Source organism: Danaus plexippus, chromosome 5, assembly GCF_018135715.1.
Source record: "Danaus plexippus chromosome 5, MEX_DaPlex, whole genome shotgun sequence".
In the NCBI taxonomy this organism is placed as follows: domain Eukaryota; kingdom Metazoa; phylum Arthropoda; class Insecta; order Lepidoptera; family Nymphalidae; genus Danaus; species Danaus plexippus.
In genome coordinates, this window is record NC_083539.1 from 5686601 (window position 1) to 5712751 (window position 26151).

Here is a 26151-nt window from a genome sequence, read left to right on the forward strand (position 1 = left end):
AATATTAACCAGAGTTAGGTCATACAGTAAAGTTAAACCATACTCGTGTTATTAAAACTAACATTACTCACGACTACACAGATGAATGATGTTCAGTTAATTTGATTTGATTGTTACTATAAATTTGTCCTAGTTAATAATGAATAGTTAAAATATATATATTTTTTTGTGTTTAAAATATAATATTTTTTTCTTAAATTATGTTAGTTGATATCTATTTCATGCTCTTATAACGTACGTATTGTTAATTATATTAATATTTAATGATTAAATAAAAAATTAAATGTAATTTCGGAATCTCTTCAATAAGAAATATTTTTGTGAAAATACTCTCATGGAGTTATATATACCTAACTTCTTTAAATAACTATCACACATTATTCAAGATTATAATTCGTCCGACAAATAAAAAAGTTGACATTGGCAAAATATTCCACGATTCCGGTGTGAATTAAGCCTTAGGTATTATTAATAAAAAAATAAATAGATCTATGACTGACACTTCTAACAGTGATCTTAAACATTTTAAGTAAAGTGCCATACGTAAATAATTCATTTTTTTTATTTACTTAGTAAATTTATAAGAATACAAGCTGCGTATACATGCGTGCAACAATGTACAAACACTTTTATTGCACGTAACCATTTTTATTGTAACAGTGTATTAAATTAATACATTAATATAGAATGCTGAATATATATACAAAGCTGATATGGTGTTGTCTCTATTGAATGCAATACTATCTTTATAAATAATTACGCTTTGTGTGGGGAAATCATTAAAATTTAAAACCATATAATATAAATTGTTTTACTCAAATGCGTAATGGCGATTATAGCAAGCCTTACCCTTTAAAAAAGAATAATAAAGTCTTCGGATGAAGCTGTAATCAATAACCTACCTTCCAAATTCCAAAGACGACAACAAAATTTTTGTGTATTCTACAACGCCTAATGAGCTATCATGATTTTACTATAATTACTTTTTTTTAATTATTGTTTCATAAGGACTATTGCGTGTATAGACTGATAGTACTGAGTCACATTTTAGAATTTCTAGAACATTCTAGATCTTTCTTCTCCCAATATAAAACAGCTTGCTTCCAAACAGGATTTCTTCGAATTCTTTCCTTTACTGTTTCGATATGTACTGTTTTGTACACACGCCGCGTGGATGGTTTCATCTTTTTCTGTCACGAACAGAGCAGAGGTTTCATTGAATCTATCAATAGCTCGGTACACTAACACGTGAGAAAATAACAAACGTATGAACGATTTAAATATTTCCTTTTATTTCCATAGGGGATTTATGTAATAAATCCCAGTAATTCATTTCTCTATTTATACCTATTTAGATAGGTAGCTATATATTTTTATAATACTTCGGCGCGAAAGTGAAAATGACAGATTCCAAATTTAAAAATAATATTTTGTTTATTTTTAATTGTAACGGTATTTTTGGCCAGACTAAGTATTGGCACTATATTTCAAATTAGGTACAAGATATTATTTAAATTAGGTTTTATGATAGGCCTTTTTTTAATAACATTAACGAGTAATAAAAAAACTAAATAGTAGGAAGGTAAGATTGGATGGGATAAATTAATTTGAAACTTATTTTATGTAATAATATTTAATATCTTTTCTTATATGTTGGAATTACCCTAGTTATTTTGGTAGGTATATTAACAGATTTTTTTATTTACTTAATGTAATGAAACTAACATCGCATACAAAAAGATATCTTATTACACAAGGTAATAAAAAATCTTTTTGTATGCGATGTAGGTATATACCTATACGTTTACTATTTTTTTTCCTAATATTTTTATATATGAAATTTAATAATTGTTTAATTTATTGATACGAATAACCAAGTCTTTCTTAGTATTTGAATAAATTATAATGTCTCTGCGAAACAATTTACTAGGTACTTGCCTACTCTCTATCTGAAAGATGTCCGTTTTTGAAGAAGTTTTTCAATATTTGTTTATATATACATACTAAGGACTAAGAATTATAAAGGTCTAATCAAAGGCTTTAAGAGAATTTACCAAATCTTAAAACCATCTAGGCACTGATAAAAAAAAGTAGGTATCTACTTATACATAGGTATAGGCCTACGTTTTTTTCGCAAACACACCGTCTTAATAACCTGATATGAGAGTATTTTTTTGTATAAACATATATTTATTTTTTTATAATATTTTTTTTTTTATTAAAATTTTAGTTACTGTTTTACATAACATTTACGTACCAAGATTCGATGAAATTGAATATATTTCTTAAGAGATTTTAATTTTATTTCTACTATGAATGTTTAAAAACAATGTAGGTATTAAAATACATATTTTTTTTAAATATAACACCTAGCCAACGTTTAAAAAAGTGTAGGTGCATTCGTATAATATAATGAATGAATATTTGACTTTGTTATTGTTTACATTTTTTATCTTGTTTCGTTGGCCTCATTACGAAACTAGAAAGATTTTAAGTGTTTTTAATTTTTATGACTTCGTATTTCGAGTTTTTATAATTTTACTCTTAACTCTATCCATCTCTCTATAGGTATAGGTATCTAAGAAAAATATTATAGTTTTTTCAGTGTTTCACCGATATATTCAACAAAACAACTCTAAGAAACAGAACAAATCTTTATATATTATGGAAATAAATTATTAGGTATTTCATTTAATCAAATTCAATCTAGTTAGAAACCATTGGTAAAACCGGTATAAAGTGGTAATAGCACTTCTAAATTCAAATGTCACCACAAGCTATAAATGTTCTAAAGTAGCTGGTGTTCTTTTAATTTGGTCGTATTAGCATCAGACTACCCACCCCAATATTGAAAAACTTATTTTAAAGATGGCAGGACCGTAGGCGGTCGTGGTGTCGGTTTCGGTGAATGTAGGCGTGGCCAAATCAGACCGTGCCCTTTGCAAATGGCGCCGAAATGAACCAATCAGGACACAGGCTAGGCTTCCATTTTTAAATAAACGCTTTCATTGCGACGTATTCATATTTATCGGATGATGCTTCAGCCACCCTCGTTTTTGTTTCGATCTGAACAAAATTAAATTTTATTGGCTTAATTTATCTGTTAGAAGATTTTGAAATGTGCTCTATTGATAAAATTAATTTATTTGTCGAATGAAAAATTCGGTATTTTAAACATTTATATAATAAAAAAAAAACAAAATCTGAATGTAATTTATTAAAAAATCACAACAAAAAATATTAGTTTAGGATAAGTACATTTTCATAACTAAAGTATATTTTTGTTAAGAAAATTGTTTTGTATGAAAATTCAGATATAATTATTATATAACTTCTAAATACACAAAAAAAATGTTGACACCGGCATCTATCATTGTTATAAGGAATCACACAGCCATTCCTTTGTCTTTAAGCCAACTGAGCTTTACTTGGTGAAATACATCGTTCAAAGAGTTCCTAACAGATGTCGCTAGCTTGGGGGCATAAATTTTTCTTGGTTAGCAAAATCCTTCGGGAAAGAGTTTCAGATGTCACAACTAGATGGCGTTTTTACGAAGAACTAATGTAATGGGTTTAATTATAATAGAACTCATACATGTTTAGAAACTTTTTCTAGAGCCTATGTTAAATAAGATTTTCGTTGATTGAAGTAGTTATAAGGTACTCATAAAATTATAAGGAAGTTTAACATTTTTTGTCAAGTATGTCATATTTAAATTTAGAGAACAATAAATTAGAATATATATGTATTGAAAACGGGTACCTAATAAGTAAGCAGCCGAGATTTAAGCTCGAACTCCATTAGCAAAAAAATGTATGCGTTTATAAGAGAGAGGTATTATATTGATAGAAGTGTAACTCTATATTTTACTTTACTTTCATTATTTAATATTTATAGCAATGAATAAGGAAATGAAGTCTCGTAATAATAGAGGAAAGTATTACAAAATATGCATATGTATATTTTCTTAACTATTTTCAAAATATTTAAGTAGTTTAAGGCTTAACTAGTTTTAGTACCTACATTCCTACCAACCTCGGTATTTTAAAAATATATCTATTAGATATTCTCTCTACGACTTCATAACATTAAGAGATGCGCTAGGAATTAAATGAATGTTCAAACTATAACTGCTACATCTACATACTATCTACCTACATAAATAGGATAGTGGGCAGGTTACTTACCTACCTAAGTTTCTATTAACGATAATAATTGATTTCGAGATAAAAATTAGGTATGTTTGTATGTAATTTAGAAATCTTTATTTCGATATTGAAATACTCTTTATTTAAATGAATAGGGCACTCGCGAAAGTCCTAGGTCTCATTATACCTATTCTTTATTGTTTATATGTTATATATGTGCAATATTTAATAAAACTACCCACATAACTGCTGAGAGGCTTCGTTGGAAATAAAATAAGGGGAATAATTACAAGGTACCTTACTTATAAGTTATAGTCCCGTCGTATCTCCGTAACATTAAATATGTAAATAGCGCCTTGAGGGTATTTAGTCTCTGAGACGGAGGCTGTATAAAAAGAAAATTGAGAAGAAAATTTATTTCGTTGCTTGAAATAACTAAACCTATGTCAAAAACCTTTTCATAATGAATACATGAATTTGTTAAGTATAATAATATTATGCACTATTCAACTTCTTTAATTTAAATAGTGTAGGTATATACATACCTACATAAAGTCTATAGGAACATATAGATACAGTATCCATCTCAGCTGGATAGACAAAAATAAAAGGAACAGTACGGAACGGAACTATAAGTAACTTTAAGTCTTGTTTTGTTAGTGCTAAGGTCTATTTTGTATAACAGATCTTTAATGCAATGTTCCATGAAATGGGGTGAAGGGTGGTTGTATTGATCGGCGGCCATCTTTGTTTCGCTCGCTCGGCGCATGCGCCAAATTTCCTGATACTGTAATTATATAGATGGCGTTGATAATTTTATTTAAAAAAAATTATGTTAATGAATTAAATTTAATATAATTTTTTATTTGCGTATCCACAAATAATACTTTCTATGAAATGTAGTTTGGTTTTAATTATGGTGTTCATATATTTTGACTGCTCGAAAGGTTATATTTACTACATTTGATTATTATATAAATAATATTAATGGACAGCATAATTTTAGTATGAAATGAAAGTGTACCTACTTTATTAATATTAGATGAAGTGATGAATATGATCAGTAACTTACCGACGGCACGTCGCCGGCGGCCGATAGTTTTTGTCAATACCATTATTTTTAATTACAAATAGGCATTAAATTACTACGAAAACCACAATTAGGTATTTAAATTTTATTATACAAATATATATAATTACGACACATGAACTTTTAACATACAGAAACTTAGTTCCTTTCATGAAACACGAAGATTTACGTAACTTTACAAATCCTATACATCAAAATATAATGAAAAAGTTTTTAAAACGTAAACATTTTTTAAGATATATTTAAGATACAATTTAAGATTTCATGCTTTATTATTGTAGGCAAGCTCAGACAAAAGATATTCTCTAAAATTATTATAGTCTTGAATCACGAAAGTCCCCTTTTATGTGTGTTATGAATAACGCCCGAGGGAAAGCAAAATTTTCCCCGTCGTCCGTTTTGCTTTGCATAATATTATTTTTTATGATACTCATACTATAGAATAAATATTTTTCAAGAATAAAACATAAATATATTATCGTACATCGGATACAACACGAGGTAACATTTTAAGGCTTATTACATTTGAAATTTGTGTATTCTCTTTAAATTTCTTCGTATTTAATGCCTATTTTTGAAATATAACCATGGTATACAAAAATGAAACTAATAAAATTATGAAAATGCAACATCAAAATTCTATAGAAAATAAATTCGACGTCTAAACATATTATATCTAAATGTAAATATACCTATATACATGTAACGTTAGCGGAGACAGATCGCGTCACGTCCTGAAGTAATAAAAGCCAGCCGTGGAGGGAAGTCGCTTTCTTTATACTTTAATACTATCTTTTTTCTTTTATATATTTTTCCTTTTTACGTTACCGCCGGGGCCGGAGACGTGACGCTGTTTCCATAGAAATTTCGAACCATTCTCCAGCGTGTTCTGCGGGTTTATACTTTGATGTCTAGATTAATAGATTTATGACGATCGTGAGCGAAATTCACTAAAAATATATAAAGTAATTTCATTTCAAATTGTTTTCTATAATGGAATTAGAACGTTACATTATAAAGGGTTGGTTCCGTAACCCTTTTAAGAACAACTCGGCGGTGGGTCTCTATGGGAGCGGTAATTAAAATCTTCACTAAAGTGACGTTTATGCTGATGCGAGGATCCAAATTTAATTCTAACATTAACTGAGGGCGGCACTTTAAATCAACGAATCCCTTAATTAACATTTTGTAAGCATTTAATATCGAAACCTAAATTTCTTTGAGACATCTCGACTATATTATTTGGATACATTTAAACCTCATGTAGGCAATAAAAGAAAATTTATATAAAACCATTTATTTTTTTATTCCATTTCAATCTTACATCTTATTGCAATAGTGTTTAAGTCTGTTTTGGAATGCAATTTAAATTAAAACATCTTCGGTACATTTTCATACAATTTACCCATAGATAACAAATTATTAAGTATTGTCCAAGTCCGTATAGATGTTAATAATGATAAGATGCTCGTGTTATTTGTTAACTGAAACAAAAAATAATATACAAATTACGTTATAGCAGGTTAAAAAATTAAAACCTACTTTAATAAACTTAATTTATACAAGATAATTGATTAAAAATAATTCTTACCGATTACAAGCTGTAATGTAAAACTGTAGTAGCAAATTAATTTCTTGTTCACAGAAAAAAAAAAACGCTTGGTAATGAAGAATCGCTTATCACAATCCCTTCTTTGTTGTTTGTAAAAACACTATCAAAGATAATTATTGGGCAGATAAATCTCAAAGATCATTTCTAAGGCAGATCAAAAATAAAATCTTATTTATTTATACTTACACACTCCCTGGCAGTTGTATGATACGATTATAATTTTTATATGAAGGTTTTTCCTAAGTCCGATTTTACTTTATTTTTTGTTCATTATAACACAATAATATTTTAGTTACTTAAAATTGCTGAAGCTAGAATAAGGAGATTAAATGAGATATATCTTTCTATTTAATAGCAAAAAAGTTATAAGTATTTAATGAATTACCTTTTTTGCCCTCGCTTTTTCCTTTCTTAACCTCTTGAAGCTTCTTATAACAATATAAAAGTAGAACCAAACTGAAATAACAAAGAAAAGGAAGCAAAGGTTTCGAAAATCAACAAAAAAAGGAAGCTTTTGGCGAGTAATTAGATTGGGTTAAGGTGAAGACAAGTTTTTCTGAGGAAAATTTAATACTTCTTAATTAGAAATTCTTTTTAACGATGCATAAAATTTTTAAATTAAATAAAAAAATACATACTATTATACGACAATCAAAATAATTGCGTTTTAAATAAAAATTAATAACTTAATTTCACTGTTATGAACTTACTTGGATAAAATATGAGGCTATGTAGTGTCCAGGGCCAGTTTTCAAAACATTCACACTCTCTGAACGCAACGCCGTCTATAATAGTACCGATAATAAACGTATTGAGAGCTTGGCTGAGGAATATACATAGTAACAAAACAGTTGACAAACATCTGCAACAGGGCTGGAAAGAACAAATCCTTGCAATAGCACGTTTATAACTAACAACTCAATTAATATATCTGACATCGTATAATATAAATTCAATTTACAAATAGGTTTAAACAAAAATAGTTTTATATACGTACGTATTTCTGAAACATAAATACTTATAAACTCACCGAACAAGCCATAAGCAGGAATAACATACTAAAGAATGAAAGCAGAACATAAGGGAACAATATGAAACACATTAGATTTTGCATTACTATGTTCTTAATGGGTTTATATAAACCGAGTATATATTTGTTTATGTCATCGAAAGGGTTGAAAGCTATCGCTTGGTCATAGATCGCTTTCAGGTCGTTGAAATCCGATCCTAACTTTATTTGTGACAGAAAGAAATCTTGTTTGCAAGAGCATATCCTATAATACGGCAAATATATGAAACTGCCGATGTAAAGCTGAAAGCGAAAAACAAATATGAATTTGTAGCATAACCAGTTCACAACGGATGTATACCAACCATGCCGCACAAAGCTACAATGAACGCTCCGAACTTCAAGCTGCAGCAGCAACAGAACCGTTTAATGTAGAAACAGTTTTCACACAGCCAGCTCAGGCATCTCGGCTTAGTGAACTCTATGACACAGGAATGTTCGAATGTGAAACCTCTGCTTATCTCAGGCATTACTCTGTAACTATTTTTTTTATTTTCACACTTTAAATTTCTTTAAATGTTATCGTGTCAAACCTGATGTCATACATTTGACTGACAAACGGAACTCACAACTAGAAACCTTGTTTAAAAACTTTTAATGAATTCATTAATAATATATGCAATTTAATTTTTTATTTTTTAAAATCATCTAAATGTAATCGTTTATATTTACGAATACATTTTTAGATAAGGTATTAGTTTTTGTACGGAACCATAATGACGATATTTTCATTACTACCCTTCTTTTAATTTTAATAAGTACTAATACTAAATAAATTGAATTCCTTTAAGACAGTTTGTAATCATTTATAAGAATAAGAAAGCAATAAGTGTGAACTGTGTTAATATTATTTAGTTTTAAATTTAAATAAGTTTGTTGATATCATTTATTTGCATGTGACTACGTTAATTAAGAACTGCTGCTTTGCATCAAAATTTGTATGGAAACTAATGAAAAAATAGTAATAATAAGTATATTCATAAAACAAGGAGAGGAAAATAGTGGAATATACCTTTAAAACATACAAATATATTTAAATAAATCTAATATTTTCCGATTTAATTATTCTAGGGTTGTTATTGTTCCAGCTACATGCTGCCGACGTCTCGGTTACTTTGCAGCAACTGTGATCACGGGCAGACGAATATTTTTTTAGTTTTATTTAAATCAATACTCGCGAGTCTTAGATGTCATTATATAAATATGTTTACTTATTTTATAATTATTAAAACTTGATTTTCGTCATTATTATCCATAATATTTTAGCCGCTGATTTCGATGTAGTACACAAAAAAAAATTTAAAGGGATATTTATTTTATTTACAATCAAACATAATTGTATAAATTCGGTGATCCCTTTTTCATTTTCTTCAACTCATTTCTTCTTTGTAGCTCTTGACGACCACCATAAAGTAAAACCAAACTGCGAAAGATGGATATAGTTATCAGTTAATGTATTTTAATCGTAATTAAATTAGTAAAAAAATATTTCATATAAATAATATAAAATTAATTATTCATTTCAAGTATAGGATTGAGTCATAACTTAGAGAACTTTAATAAATTCATAAAGATGTTTACTTACTGGGGAATAGTATAAGGGCTGACAGATACAGGGTGTTCTGGCGACATCCGCTGCTTGTGATGATAGCTACAACAATCACTATAATACTCGCCAAATTTACAATAAGGAATATTAGGATGGCGAGAAGAAATAGTGTCGCAGTGATTTCGAAACGATCCTAAGAAAAAAATATTTATTAAATTTTATTCAGAGACTAGCCGGCGGAAGGCTCAACAAACGTTTCTTTTGCTAATACTTGCGAGTCTCCGGCAGAGGATGGTATGCAAATTTAACTAAAACAGTACTTACTTATAAAAAGAATCTATTTTTAATGTTGAAGAGTGAAAGTTTTTTTATATCTAAGTTATCATATCTACATATAAAATATATAAGGTGATTTAATATTTCAATATTAAAAATATATTATTATATAATCTTACCATACACGCTGCTATCAAGAATATAATGCTGGTTATAGTAAGTAATGTGTTTGACGCTACCGCAGCAAATGAGAAATATTTTACTAAATCCGGCATTAAACCACTCTCGTCGCCGCATAACTTAGCCAAAGTCATATAGCCGAAACTGCCAATACCTATCTGAGGTTACGGATTAATAAGTTTCTTATGTTAAAACTAAGTTATTCAACTATTGGAAAATACTTACGATACCGCACAAGGCTATAAGTATGGCGCCTATTTTTAGCCTCACACAGAAACAACAGTTTTCGACTGTTGGTAGGAAGTCGAACATTTTTATAGAAAATATAATCAAATATATACTAAAATATAAAGAACTATACTAAATATATTTCAGTCTGACAAGCTTGTGAGAGACATGCAGAGATATTTAAAAGAAGAAATCTTTTTAATACAAAGAAGTATTTACTAAACAGACAGACCATATCAAGTAATTCGAAATTATACTCCTATAAAAATATAATAACATAAAGAAGAGAAATTCAAAAAAAAATTGGGAATATTTATTAATAATATTTACAAGCAATCAAATATTAACAAGACATTGAATTATTCCCCGGACACCTTTGGCGTAACCTTTGCATTTTGTACCTAATAATGATTGAGAGAATAAATTTTACATCTTATCCTGGTAAGAATTGACGACGATTATGAAATAGCACCACACTGAAATGGAAATCTAACTTTAGAAACTTTGAAGTTATTTTAATGTTAAATGTTCAACATTAGTTCAAAAGAAATCTACAATAACTTTGCTAGATAGTTAAGACCTTACCTTAATACTACACAATTATTCACGAACTCTCTTGTAATTTAAGAATTTTTATTTACATTTAACTTTAAAGTATCAAACTATACTATTTTCAGATCTATGATAGTTATTAAATATGTACAAGTATACAAAGAAATGAATGTATAGATCATATCAATAGAATTTAGCAATCTTGTAAACAAACGTGATCAGCTGATATTGACAGACTCGTCTATGCCTCTAGAGATGTGAAAGATACTTAGTATACATACATCAATTACTTACTCATTATATAAATGACCAAATGGAATATCTGTGACGTGTACCACCTACAATGTGTGAATTGTTCTTGTACTAATATAAGTATGCCATATAAAGCCGATATGATGCACTTGACTATAGCTGTGCATATTAACACGTCAGCGGTTACACGAATTGACTGTAATAATATGAACATTTCATTAAGTTCATGACATGTAGTAACGTCCTCATTAATATAAACATAATAGGAAAATATTGTTCAAAGAATGTTTAACATAACAATTAAATAAAATTAACTCACATAAAATATACCCAGCAAGAAACCGAATATGCTAGCAAGGAGTAACAACTCGGAGGAGAATAGCAACCATCTAAACACATTGGCTACTAGTTTCATTGGACTGGATACTTCGTAGAGCTCCTTGCAAGGAGGTATACACAGGAAGCCTGCTGTATTGACGCCTGTTATCTGAAAGAATTATTATACATACTGTCTATAATACCTTTTATAATTGTACTTTTGATTAGTTGTTTGTTGTGATTTTGATTAAGTTTTATAATCGGTTTTTTATATGGATTTTGTATTTTTAATTTAAACTTTAAATATTTCTTAACAGAGCAAAGTCAAAAGTATGCAGCAAAAAAATAGGGTTCTCAAGTAAGACGTGAATGTTTGCCTAGATTTATTGGGTCAATTAAATAGAACATTGTGTTACATTTTTCAAAACCCTCTCACCATTCCTACAATAATAATCGTGAAAGAGGCACATTTCAAATTTCTCGTACACCAACAGAATCTGTTTACTTGTGGAAGAAATTTCAATAATCCCATTGAGATCACATATATATTTTAGTGTACATCAAACATTTAAGTACATTTTATAAATATATGAAAAAATTTTGCAAATAAAACAATTTTATGAACCTTTTCTTTTCAGTCTTACAATTTACTATCAACAAATGTCACGTAATATTAACGAGACGTTGAAATACTTTTTGGTTGTTCCGGAGCTTATTTTTCATAAAAATGTTTCGTTCAATCATTTGCATTTTTATTTCCATTAGATATTTTCGCAATAAATCTTAAAACTAGCTTTCCGGATGAAAATGTTTATGATTCAGAGTAAGTATACGTTGTTATAAATTTGCATAATTATATTATATTTGCATAGTTATTTGTAAGTTTGAATGAAATTAATTACATATAGTGAACATCTCTAGGACTGTTGGTAATTATATAGAATGGTGTGGTTCAAGAAAGAAGTTGGCTGGATACAGTTCCTCAGGATCTTGTTTTATAATTTAAAAAGCTGACAATATCCTGTCCACATCAACAATCTTCTACAAGAGGATTTCAGTAATTATTCCAGCAGAGCATGGGCATGAGTTACGTTATTTTGATTTCAGTCAATTTTGTTAATTTATTTTATAATTATTTCTATAATTTATAAGGTAAACTTTGAAGTAAACAAAGAAATACACACAAATTTATTTTATTACAAAAAAATCTTTGTCCCTTTGTCTTATTACTTGCTTATTATAAAGTTATTTTATCACTCCCTTCATTTTGTATCTTCCCACGAATTATATTCCGTATCTTCTATACCGTTCTTCGTCTGTAGGACAACACCACTATTAAATAGTAGTTCCACACTGAAATTTAGACATAATAAATTTATACACAACACGGGTACCTCAGTAAACCATAATTAGTAAGGAATCCGTATATGGTTAAAAATCCTAAAACCAATAAGACCATTTTTTGTACGATCCTATTTTCAGGTTTATGTCTGAGAGACTGGTAATATGAATTCATTATAACTAATAAGTGCATCCATACTGAAAATAAATTAAAACATTGTAACCGAAAACAAACGCTATCAAAGCTTCGTCATAAATTTACTGTATGATATATAAAATTTTAAAGAGATATATTATATGATTAAGTGTAGTATATATTTAAACTAACATAATAAATCTACAATTGCAAAAAGGAACTCTAATACGGGAAAGTTGCCGCTCACGAACACGCAGATGCCCACGTAAGTCATCCCGTAGATAAACGTCAGGAGCACTGAAACTAACCCAGCTACAAGAAATATAAACGTGGCGTTCACGTCTGAACCCTGGAATAATACAAATTATATAAACTAAACATACTAACCAAAAATAACAATTATTCGAATACTCATTGTATTGAAAGGTTATTTAAACTAAGTTAATGTATAGTTTAAAGGACGGTGAGTCTGTTTACCTGGAATAACTTTGTTAACAAATTTATACTGCTAACAAGGAACACCACGTCAGCTATAAGCACTATCCAGCCACTGTATTTGACAAAGAGAATGAAATTTTCTGTAGTCTCATCGTTATCCGGATTTTGTCTCCTCAAGAACGTATTGTTCTTTTCTTTAGGTTTATTCAAACAACCAAAACCCATTCCCGAGTTTCCACCAAAACCGAAACTCAACTGTAATTTTCGTAATATATTAAAAAGCGAACATTATTATTATTAATTTTATTAACAACACAAAATTATATCAGGCTATGACGATGCTAGTTGAAATATAAAATTTTATAGGAACAATAATAAGTACACGTAAGCCACGTTGCTATAAATTAGTGCTCACAAGCAGCGCCGCTGGAAATTGCTTACCCATATAATATTAAAATAATTACCCATCCTTTATCGTCATCATATAAATAACAAAACGTTATGTTGTATAAAGCTATAACGCGTTATATTCTAAGGATCTTTTAATATTTACACCATTATTTAGATTGATATCAACTACGTCGGGGCTTGACGACTTCGCGGTCAAAGCGCAAGTTACTTTGATCACATAAGCGTGTCGCACGATCGCCCACGACACCGCTGGACTCGTCACCTAGAATATACGCTTCAAATATTATTTATTAACAAAATATTGCACTGGAATATAACCTTAAAATCACATGATTATAAAGTATACAATGAATTTATACTATCTTAGGTGCGACAGACTGAGCATAAAAACTAACAAGTGCAAAGTTATTAATTTCAATCTTTACCGTTTTCCTAGAATTCGGATTCCTTAAGTTCATTGTTAGGTTAAAGTTTCTAGTTACTAGTCAATATTTATAGATTAAAATGTTGAGAAAAATAACTTCGATATCGAAATGATCAGAGCCGGCAAAACAAATTACACACATACCTACACATTATTAAATCTACATACTTAAAAATATTCTAAATAGCTTAAAATGTAAGTATCTCATTTTATTCTACAGAAAAAAACTTACAATCCCTAAAACTGCAATTATAGCAGCTGCTGTTTTCAAATCTGTGACACAACCACAACATACTTCCAATTTAGGTATTCTGTCCAATATTGACATATTATAAAATTTAAGCAACCGTTTCCAATAATAAAATATACAAAATTTTAAAGTGTGAAAGTCAATTTGACAAGGCATCACAGATCTTATAGAGAGTTACAACAGACAAATATTTAAGTAATTAAAAAGAATGTTTCAGTTTGATTTGAGTTTCAATAATGGTTGAAAAATTCAATTTATTACAAGAGTCAAGTATTATATCTACCGAATCGTTTAAGTAAGAACTGTTTTATGTAATACAATTTCCTATTGTTTAAATCCTGGGGTAAACATTAATTTCGAAAGATATTTTAATAGGTGCGTTATAATATAAGGTGAGCAAATAGTAATTTTCCCAAGAATTCCATCGTTATGCTTGGCTTAGTTTAAGCTCCGAAAACCGGGGATTTCAGCGTTATTGCCTTCGAGGAAGCCTTCGGGGTTTGGGACGAGAGGGGGGATTGGAGGCCTCTTAACAAGATTACAGTGGAGATAAAACGGCTGATATAATGGCGGTGGACTAAGCCGGCGGAACCCGGCTCTAAAACGAAATTAAAATCAATGCTATGCACGGAATTTAGAAGTCGCATTTTCCTTGCCAGTAACAAAAAACCGTTTTAATTTCAATTGAGTCTGTATCTGTTGATATTTTATGATTTATACAGCCGAAGAATAATTAAAAAAAAAGGATTTATATCAAATTATTATTAACTATCTGACATTGAGTGTATGATTTATTATTCACTATTGTTTTCATAGCCAAGGCTAAACTGTGAAAGCTGTGAAAGTGAGCTAGTATGTACGTATGAAGTAAATACAGGTTTGAACACACCCCGGTATCGATTTAACGGTTATTTCAAATTCAATTCGTAGAGTGGATATAACAATAAAATACGCTACGTTCTGTTTATCATCTGGCATCACCTGAACCCAAACGTGCGTGGAATAACTTAGCTTTTACAAATACAACATTTCTTACGAAAAACGGCTATAACAAACACGGAGGAAATGAAAAATTATAGTAACCTCTTCTCAGTAAATAGTAAATTATAGAAACGTGATACTATTTCTTCAATAAATTGAAAATGATGGATATTTTTCAGTTCTGGTAAAATAGACCTTAACTACATCTATCTATTGATCAAATGTTGATAAAATGTTATATACTTATACAATAAATTATTAATTCAAGACGTCTGACGTCTTTATCGCTGGGATAATTCTCAGAAGACAGACACGATCGGCCGCAAATGTGGCTGTGTTCTACTAGGAAATGTCAAAATATTTCACGCGAAGGACTTTAAATATTAGAAACGTCTACATCTTACACACATCTTCATTTTTATGTTCGACCTTTTTGTTCTATCCGAAGATCGCGCCTCAGGCTCTAAGCAATGTGGGTCTTGTGATAAATCTAAAATTCTTACTTTATTTATTAAGTTGTATGACGTTTTACGACGTTCCTCATCGGGACGCTCATTACGGGTTTGATGAAGAAAAAACTTCGTCTGATATCTTTCTACAACATTAATTGCAAAAGTTTCTTGCGCCCTCTTAAATTTTTCGAGGCGTCCTTAATTATGTATTTTACGATTTCGGGCCAAGAAAGAAATAAGAGAGATGTCAGTATATTTTCAGTGATAGCTACTCTTGTATTTTGTTACAAAATTTTAGTAAATAGGAAACGTGACTCAAGATACGAGTCCGTGAACTTTATTTCGGTTATTTGAAACATGCACACAAGAATTGTTAGTGTGATTGGTACGTGCTAGAGGGTTGGTACTGTCACTGTTTACTTCAACTAGGCAAATATTTAATCACATACACGTGCGCCATTACAGATCAGTTTAATCGTTTGTAATATTTATCATACACTTGTAATATAAGCTTATCATGTTAAAGAGGTAGGTATGAATATTTTTATTATAATAAATTAACCATACAGTTTTAAATTGAAAGAGAACCGTCTCATAATAATAAAAAAAAAAAAAATTTACCTTAAAATGTGACAATAAATATTTAACTTGAATATTCTGTTTAGGTGTAAGAACTCACACGTGGAAAGATAGAAAAACGGGAAAGAAAGAATCGGTTTATAATATTTAAAGACAAAATCTTTATGTTCTTATTATAACTTTTCCGATGACGATGTTAAAAATTTTCTTTCGAAGCTATTGAATGGATAGGAAAAACCAAAAATTTTAACAAAGTAAAATTGATATAATGAGGAGGGAGAGTAATCATATCAGAGCCATAACTTCTTGTAAAACATAATGGTGATTTTGACAGGGCTGCGATGCGGGGTCCCATAGGTGTATATTAACAAAGGGCGTAGCTTTCAGCTTAATTTATGCCACAATAACTCAACCAGACAGCCCTAGAGTTATTTAGATGTTCCGAGCAACATTGTCGTAATTGGAATCAACCGTCCTTTACTTACCGTTTATAGGCATGTATATACCAATATTGGTTGGTACATTTCGGTTTCAAATAAACATACTGATACTGGTTTCAATATACTTTCTTTATCATTTTAAGTCGGATTCGTGCTATATAAATTACTTTTTAATCTACATAATCTCAGTGGCGTACACGTAAAAGCGATTTTTGAAAACATAAAATGTTTATTTGGTCAAATAAGTCCGGATTTTATATCTATACCTTAATATTAACTGTTAAGTAAAACATCTAAAGGGCGGTTCACGCCTTTGCTTTTTACATTTCTCATTCTGATGGGGTCATATGAATAAGGACTTAAAATATTTTGTAAAGAGTCCATTATTGAATGAACGTTTCAAAGATACGACCTTCGTATATTACGGTACAGATGCTTCGGCTAAACGAAAACGCTCATAATGTACACAAGATATGGTTTCATGTGGCAGTTTGTTATGAAGTTTATAGTTGAGTCGGTTCTAGTTACAAGCTTATTGGAAGAAAAAAATATGAGGCGAGAAGCTCAGGTATTAAGTATAATAATTTAAAGATTGACTTGATTACGGATTGAATTGGTCGGTTTACAAGAAGAAAGATGGCGGGCGATTGAACTGTTAGCTTATGTGTACGAGTAGTATATAAAGGAATATTGATGAATACTATAAGATGGGAAAACATGCTCGTGAAATGTTATCAGGAATTTTATTATAGCGTGCATAGCCATAAACAAGATCCAGTCCGGGAAGCTGCAGCACTAATTTTATTATTAAGCTAACTTGTTCCAACAATATTCCGTATTTCATGTTATTTGGAGACGAGTCAACAGAATTCACAGATTTCACATCTTTACATAACAGTTAAATAAACATTCGCTATAAATATCGAAAAAAATCGTCTAAGTGTTCATCAATCGATGAAAAAAAGACCGATATTTATTTAATTTATTTAATTCATGACTGCCTACATCAATATTCCGCCCAAAATAACATTGCCGAATCGCGGATACATAAACATTGAATTGTAGTCTTGATCTGTTCAAGTAAGAAGGGTTTCCCCTTTTATTGCAAGGAATTTGCATATAAAGTAACCATCGAAGTAAAACGATTTCGGTTCGATTCCGTGCTGCCTTCCGTATTCATTGTTCGTGAAGGCCGTGGATTTGCGTCCTATTTTATGACCTAAGATGCTTTCATTGCGAATACATAAATAAAAATATTAACCGTAATTCCTTATTGATTTATATGAGAAGCATTGTTCGTTAGTTTTCATTATTCTAGTGCTAATTTTTGTAATTTATAGATTGAGGAAGTTTTTTTTTTGTTCGTTTCAGATAACCGCATCGTGGAATTATGGATCAATAAATATAGGTAATTATAAATTTTACTATTTTATTTTATTATATTGTATTGTATAATTTATTTTATATTTGTTATCGTAGCTGATGTTTGAAATCGAAATTAACGACGGAATTAACTTTAAAAACGCTATCCGTAGTGAAGCACGGAATAAAAAAAATAAAAAAAAGAACAACAAACCTGTGAAACTTTTTGAAATCCCAAATAACATAATATATGATATTTTATTATGGTTATAATGTATTCAAAATAAAACACTGACCGCTGGGCGTTTCCAGAGATTCCAAATAAAAATGATATTTAATTGGAGTCGATAACGTGTCACGAGTTGTCCAATAAACCCTCTTTATTATTATTTCTTGTGTTATACTCGCTGTGATAAACATTATAAAATCGTTACACCCATCGCTTTAGGTCGCATTCGCTGTATTCACGTATTATTTTCCGTAGATATATTCCGTAAAGCTATTCAAAACGGACACCATACACCTAACAAGTTGGTTACAAGCAATTTATGCTATAAATGTACTCAATGATAGATAACATTGATTTAATTATTTATTAAAATTACACTACCGCCGGCCGTCCGCCGCGCCGTCGGTCTATAAATCGCGTTAGCTTTAATAGCTGAGATGGCATCTCAAAAATGTGCATGCTATCGTGCTTAAATATTCAAAGGCGGACTTTGTTGTCTGCTGTACCGTCTAGTAACACCGAGCAGATAAAAGCCGCTAAAGCACAATAGCGTTTAAGTGATAGTTATGGCAGTCTTTATAGGCAGTTAGATTTATTTTTACAGCACTGTTTGTTTTAATGCGTTTTTCGCAAGTACATAGGTCGTGATTATTGCCTTCTCATTCATTTATTTCAATTCTCCGAGTTATTTTAACAGTCGGTTATACACGCTTGCAATTTGCTTTGTTTTTTTTTTAATTTTTATTTTTTTTTTTATGGTCAATTAACATAATCTATGATCAAATTGTTGTACGTTTATTTTAACTAAGCGAAGATTAACATTAAACATGTAGTTCTAAATTCCTTTTTTATTTATCGTGTTTTATAACCAGATCTAAAGATATTGTTCACTTTATAACATTGAAAAAATATTTTAAACAATTTTACTGATTATATGATATGAATCAATCGAGTTTGTTCGCGCAAAAAAATCGTGTAATATAAATATTGTTAGCTATGCAGGAAAATAGAGATTATTTGTTTTTAATATGCCAAAATAAGTATACAATAAAATTAATTTGTATTTATATGAAATCCGAGAGTATTTGTAGTTAGAGCGTCTATTTGTATGGCAAACACCATCGTCGTTTATTAGGCTGCGGTGGCGAACATACATCGAGCCTAATCAGGAAATATAGAGCAATAAAACGCCCAGGGACGGCATTAATGAAATTATACGAATTGCAAATGGAGGTAACCTGGGGACTAATTTGATAAAAAAATTCTGTTATAAGCATATTATTGGTTGGACGTCTATGTTTTTAAGTTGTACTACAGTTATTCTACACTATTTAAATACCAAGCGAATGTCTCGTTTGACTGTTCATTAAAATACAGACAAACCCGTTGATAATAGTTATGTATAATGAATAATTTGAAAACAAACAAAAATTAAGTTTAGATCACTACTAGGAGAGAGGTAAGGTGAATGTTGACGTTTTTTTTTTATATTTAAAATTTAAGACAGATCCTAATATTTGTCTCCTGAAACAAAGCCCTCTTTCAAAATTCAGCATGTGCCTCTCGGGATGTGTCTAATAAATCAGTTTTACAACATTCCCGTGTCATTTCAGTCGTCGAACGGAATAAAATGATAATTTTATAGCGCTCCCCTTCCGTCTAGAGTTTACGACAATTGTGAAATGTATCGACAGTTCAGATGTCACCTTCGAGGTGGGCCTTATTCGCCTAAAACCTCACATTAACCGAGCGTCTTATTACCAACGACCTAGAGCCTAAAATTGTCCGACACATAAATAAATATGAACCAATATGTTGCTGAGCACCATATGGCCCTATTTTTCTGTCTTTAGATATTTCGATGTGTTCAAGAACTCATCAATCTCTCAGGTGATTTTACAGTTTAATTTAACGATTCATATGTATGGGCGGGTAGTAAACTATTTTTGGTAATGCTTCCAAGCAAGTCATTTAACAATGAGGTGACTTTGAAATTCTAATGATTTTTTTTTTGTTTTGAATTATTTCAAAATATCGAAACAATTTTGTTGTTGTTTACACGCTGTTTTCGTTCCCTTTAACCCATTCTAGCCACATGGATTGTTACAAACACTCTCGTTGACATTATAATGCAAATACAGCCTTTGTCTGTCCGTTACAAATTTTATTACTTTAAAACGGCAATTAGGTGCTGTAATTTTTAAATGTTTATTCATTATCACTTGTTAACAAAGGTGGAAAAATTACCACGTGATTTATAGATACTGGTTTATTGTTATTTTTCCTTTGCCATTTAAATGAGATTTTATTGACTTAGTCGGTTAAGTGTTATCTTTGCGTGCGTTCTTATAGAATTAGTGTAGTTAACGAATGCTGATATAAAATTGTGTATTAGAATCAACTCATTTCTCAATGACGAAAGAAAAGTATACAGACAAGTATATGTTGAGGTTGAGATGTTTAAGTAATGCTAGTAAATAAAAAATATATATGTAAGGAAATGTTGATATTCTAGCTTAACTAGTTCTAGTACACATTTTGCGTTATGGAAGGTATTATTCAATAAATCGCCATGAGTTTAGGAGAATTTTTTTTAATCTTTTAGGAAGTTATTACCTTATAAGTCTACATATAATTAAAATGATAGATAGATCGGTTAGATTGTCAAGAAACATTTAAGTATGTTGGAGATAAAAAAAAATCCATATCACATACATACCTGGAGCACCAGATTTGTTTTAAAAATTTAATTTTTAATATAATATATCTCTATATTAAAATATACTCCTTATATATTTATCTTACTTTTTCATAAAAAGGGAATGTGTTATAAAGATTTAGCTGCTACTTTGCCAAACAGTTTTATTTTATTATAGAGAATTTTTTATTGATAATTTAGATAGCGATAAAATCAGATCAATAATTTGAAGGGAAGAAAACGAGCATTTGAAAGGTTGTCCATAACTTAAAATATATTAAACAACGTTCAAATAAAACAAGACATATAAATCTTCAACCGGTAGCTTTCATAACTAAGCCAGAAAGCCCATTACCCACCATCTTATTTACTTGCAAATGGAATGGATAAGGTTTCCATTATGGAGAGGTCTAATGATTACGATTAAGACGTCAAGACATCCATTATCTTCCCCTCATCTGTAAATTCATTAAGATCGGACGAGCTTTGATGAGGGTAGCTAGTAATTACATACATATCTTTGATATGCCGCCTTAAGTAGCTATGAATAAATACGTATTGATTGATTCTGCCTACATACATAAACATAGGCCTCTACCTAACTGAATCATTAATTAATAACGATTTTTTAATTAAATTGGTTTTTTCAAGTAGCTATATGATTATTAGGTATATGAATAAAGTTTGAGTAGGTACATGAAATCTTTTAAGTTATTTTTTTTTTATATTAATTATAGTGTGATGACGACACCGTCTGAGCTTTTTTTATAATTTAAAACGAAACTACAATACCTAATACTGAAAACAATAGCCATTATTAAAAAATAAAAACTAAACGCGGACAATATTAAAAGACGGTTTGTCAAGGCTGGCACACAGAGGGCTTGTGTATTTTAGTTCTAAGAAATATATTCAATGCTGCCAACTTTACACCTTATAAAAAAAAAATAACGCACACTAAAATTCTCACGCAATCCTGCCAACCTGATATGATACTGTAAGTATAAAAAAAGACACACACACTAAAGCATTCAGCCGGTTTGGGTCGTCACAAAATGGCGGCCGTAAAAACATGTGAAGAGTGAGTTACGGTCGCCGGTGTGGGTCGCTAGTGAGGGGACGGGACGGTGGGGTGCAGGGGGGGAAAGGGGACGAGCCAATGGCGTCTCGCTGAATGAGCAAGCGGCAATCTCCCGCCAACTCTGCTATTTCTTTTATAGACGTTGTTTTTCTTCCGCTTTTTCCTGATTTTTTGAAAGAAAATGTTTTGTTTGCTTTGTAAGATAGGAATACAATGTATTTTTAAGTATTGCGGTCGAAATATAGAGCTATCACGTTAATGTTCAGATAGATAAGTGACTTGTTTTTAAAGTTCATCTGATGTTTATACGTTAGCTACATTGTAAGTGGTTATAAAAATGTGATTTTATTTTTATTTAATATATATAAACTCCAAATTGTTATCAGTAGGTACGTAAGCTAGGTTGACTTGTATATATACATTAATATACAATAAGTACATCGAGTATTTATTATTCATAATCATTATATATAAGTATAAATATTTTCACAAAGATAATTCAAAGTAGTAATTTTCTCTGCTCTATACTATAAATTCCGACATTTAATCCTGACAGTCATAAAAAGTAAAAAGTAATTTAGTACAAAACGGAACTCATCAGGAAAGTTGCTGAGTAATAATTTACTTGAAGACGGAGCATGTCTTAACGTCTTGTAATATCTCCACTGACATATTTATTGTTTTCAAGGGTCGAGGGACGTTTTGGGGGGACGTTGATGTCTATGGTTACCACCAGATATAGATGTATATACAACACAAGGGCCGCCTTAACGTTATGTTTTAAATTTCGAATACAAAATGTCATTTTTTTTAAATTTCGCTGTCAAAGACATGAGATCTATCTGGATTGTTTTTTTAATCGAAGGTTCAATTTTATAGAGCCATCAAAATATTTCTGCTGAATTGATAATTGCCCTTACTTGAGATTTATAACTCTTGATAAAATCTTTAGTTTTTTTTAATTTTATTTTTATTATAGCTACCTGAAAGAAATGTAATTAATAAACCTCATTAAATAATTAACTGATGTTATTAAAATTAAATATAAAAGTCTTGTGATATGTCAATTATTCGTCCTTATGTATTGAGTATTAGTTACTCTATATGTATTACATTTCTGGGGCGTTTTATTTTACAGTCGTGTTCCATACTCGACCGATAATATTTTAATCTCCAAAAGGTAATTAAAAATCCGAACTGTATCTTTTTAGGGCGATGTCAAACATGCTTTTTATATGGCAATAATATAAGATTAAGACATTTAAATAATGAGGATGAAATCACCAAAATACATTCTTGTGTGCGGTTAAGGGTGTGTTTATACAGGCGTTGGCGTACGTTAAATTAAAAAGCGGACGCAACGGGTTTTACAGGGCTATCATGTTGCTGAGTTAAAAAAAAATCAATTTATATGTATACTGTAAGTACTGTACTGTATTGTACTGTACTGTAAGTAAAGAAGATAATTATAATAAGATTAAATTATTAGAATATTTATTTCGGTGGTATAAACGGTGAAGTCGGCGTGATCTATATTTTATAAAAAATATATTATAAATTCTATAAATAATCGTATTATTTTTGTGAATTGATTTATTTACATAATATCCAAGAATTAATCTAAGATTTAGGATAATAAAAAATTAATTTATCTTCATAACAAACATTTGAAAAATTTTAATTAATTCTCATGACGCGGGCGTTTGCACTTCGAGTTGTTTTTGGTACATATTTCATGAATCAATTTAAATTTTTAAAATATAAAGGCAGCCCTGAAAATTTCAAGGCGTGGGGCGGAGGGTCGACGACCGCCGCCCGCGCTCAAATATCGCTTGCAATATCTTACGGAGCTTATGTCCGCTTCTAGCTTTATTTTAATTTACGAAAGAAAAGAAAAGAGTGATATTGATTACATTCAAATTGTGCTAATAGATTCTTAATTTTCTCTTCTAAGTCATAGTTAATGTTTGTTAATAACCATAAGAAATGTACTTGTGAGAAAGACAAAGTTTAAATTTTCTTTAAAGCAAATGCAAGAAAACTTTTGTTTTGGTTTTAAATAGCTTCGTTTTATTCGTCCGCACTGCAATCAGCTACCTATGTATCGGATACAGTAATTACATGCATAAATTACAACGTATGCAGAGAAAATTTATGCTTTTTTAATTATAGTTTCCATTAACAATATTAATGATACACATATGTACATGTAATACCAACTTGTTAATCATAACCACGAATTATAGTATTGAATTGAGACGTTTCGCGAAACCGCATTGGATACCTACTGTTCTGTGTCGGTAACACAGCTACTATCCTATAAATAAATACCGGCTCACACACACGTGCACAATATGACGTTGTTTTAAGTTTATTTTATTTTTATACCAGCGGTGGTGCGCACGCGGCCTGTAATTTCGCGCTTCTCGCAGCGCGCAGGCGCGTACAAAGATGGCCGACGCATTTTAATAACGAATAAAGTGAAATTTATATACGTTATGGATTGATTTTTGACTTTGTGTTGTTGATGATGTTACTTCGAGTGCCCTTATAAAGATAACTTCCATCATTGCTATGACTCAGTGTCTGCGAGATTTGTTTTACAGTAGTGAGTATTAATATATATTTATTGGAATATTTTCTTCCATTTTCTAGGGTTTTATTTAATTTAAAAAATATATGTTTCGTAAGCATGTTATCTTGTATATCTTTGACTGAATATAAAACATAATCGTTTAGTAGCATTAAGCGAACACATTTAAATATTTATTTCAATATAAAAAAATTCAGGAAGAACATTTTCTAGTCCTAATTAATAAAGAATCCAAGAAAAAATCTTTCTAAACTTTATCAATCAAATATTTTTTTTAAATATCCCTTTAATACGAATAATCGTTATATTATCTTACATTATATTAACAATGTTCTCTACTATTCCTGCAGTCGTGATAGACACTACATTTGTCAGAGTAATTAATTACTCTGTTTTCACGACCAGAATTCGTGAGCGAGATACTATAACGAACGTGTATCACGTTGGTATAAAGGTGTTGTTTTTCGCAATACATTCCATGCCAAACGTGCTCCTCGCTCTGCGAAATTTTTATCGCAAGCCCGTTATCGTGGCCGATCATAAATCTGTTTTCAAATCGTGAGCCGCCATTACTGGCTAGAATCGTTGCAAGCTCGTGCTGTATTATTCGATCGATCGAATTCGGACCATGTAATGAGGTAGTAAAGTTTAATTTACTGCAACGTCCAACCTTCATTTGATACGTTTGGGAATTTAAGGGGTTTATTGTCGCATTGTACCTAAGTATTTGCCAATGCACGTAAAATACTATGCTGGGTTCTTAAAACGCCAGACTTATTTACGGTCCAAGAACGTACGCGGTCTTGAATCGAGGCTGAAAGATAAAATTCACGAATGATATATAGTGTTTACGTTACGAAACGATTTACAATGGCTTATAATATATATGAGAGTTAAATTATTGCAAAATATTTATCGAATTATATCACATAATATCAAAATTAAATTAATATCAAATATGAGATTATATACAATTTTAACATTGGGTATTCCTTATACAATACTAATAACCTGCAATCATAACACAAAATAACCCTCTTAACAACCCAAAGACGGATCAATTGTGGGATATTTTTATTTTATTATCAATAATCATTTATAGCGATCTCAGTGAGAACCAATTACTTCTATTAACTTTCCCAACGAGAGCTAACAAACAAATATATAACTATCATAATAATTTGTAGGTGACATTATTTTATTACGCTTGACTAACATTAATTTATGACTTATTTTAAATTATAATTAAATGTTAATTATGACCCGACGGTTTCGTCCTTCGTCTTGTCTCTATAAATGTTGGATTATAATAGAAAATACTAAGATGTTTCAATAATTCTTATCTATTATATTAATATTCAGTTAAAAACATAGAAGTTCCAAACGGATACTGTCACGACCTTATTTAATTATTTATCTATTCAATGGACTCGGTGCCAGCCGATGGAATATAAATTACTT

General features: G+C 30.2%; 5 protein-coding genes across 8 annotated transcripts in view; 1 reads left to right on the forward strand and 4 right to left on the reverse strand.

Moving 5' to 3' along the window:
* Positions 1 to 26151, forward strand: part of LOC116769180 (homeobox protein abdominal-B-like) — a 58991-nt gene that overhangs the window by 2824 nt on the left and 30016 nt on the right. For 2 of the 3 annotated variants that reach the window (XM_061529499.1, XM_061529501.1), the window contains exon 1: positions 24495 to 24705. The gene's annotated coding sequence lies outside the window, so the exon portion shown is untranslated. Of the gene's footprint in view, positions 1 to 18098; positions 18136 to 24494; positions 24706 to 26151 lie in introns of those variants that run through there. The other variant, XM_061529500.1, reaches the window with a different exon arrangement.
* On the reverse strand, positions 7225 to 8457 carry LOC116769177 (uncharacterized). The gene is made up of 4 exons (XM_032660206.2): positions 8226 to 8457; positions 7882 to 8163; positions 7562 to 7724; positions 7225 to 7307 (listed from the first exon to the last, which is right to left on the reverse strand). Exons 1-4 carry the CDS (start codon positions 8388 to 8390, stop codon positions 7225 to 7227), a joined length of 693 nt encoding a protein of 230 aa, XP_032516097.2. The 5' UTR covers positions 8391 to 8457.
* LOC116769179 (uncharacterized) lies at positions 9229 to 10313 on the reverse strand. Its single transcript, XM_032660210.2, has 4 exons — positions 10151 to 10313; positions 9925 to 10083; positions 9506 to 9662; positions 9229 to 9343 (listed from the first exon to the last, which is right to left on the reverse strand). Exons 1-4 carry the CDS (start codon positions 10235 to 10237, stop codon positions 9291 to 9293), a joined length of 456 nt encoding a protein of 151 aa, XP_032516101.1. The 5' UTR covers positions 10238 to 10313; the 3' UTR covers positions 9229 to 9290.
* On the reverse strand, positions 10464 to 11927 carry LOC116769178 (uncharacterized). Its single transcript, XM_061529262.1, has 4 exons — positions 11712 to 11927; positions 11277 to 11444; positions 11000 to 11153; positions 10464 to 10629 (listed from the first exon to the last, which is right to left on the reverse strand). Exons 1-4 carry the CDS (start codon positions 11805 to 11807, stop codon positions 10580 to 10582), a joined length of 468 nt encoding a protein of 155 aa, XP_061385246.1. The 5' UTR covers positions 11808 to 11927; the 3' UTR covers positions 10464 to 10579.
* Positions 12453 to 14413, reverse strand: LOC116769175 (uncharacterized). Of its 2 annotated transcripts, none has more exons than XM_032660205.2 (5): positions 14258 to 14413; positions 13744 to 13863; positions 13230 to 13445; positions 12982 to 13101; positions 12453 to 12628 (listed from the first exon to the last, which is right to left on the reverse strand). In XM_032660205.2, the coding sequence occupies exons 1-5, from the start codon at positions 14351 to 14353 to the stop codon at positions 12611 to 12613; spliced, it is 570 nt and encodes a 189-aa protein (XP_032516096.1). In that variant the 5' UTR covers positions 14354 to 14413; the 3' UTR covers positions 12453 to 12610. The 2 variants fall into 2 exon arrangements, with proteins under 2 accessions (XP_032516096.1, XP_032516095.1); XM_032660204.2 differs by having other exon boundaries at positions 12945 to 13101.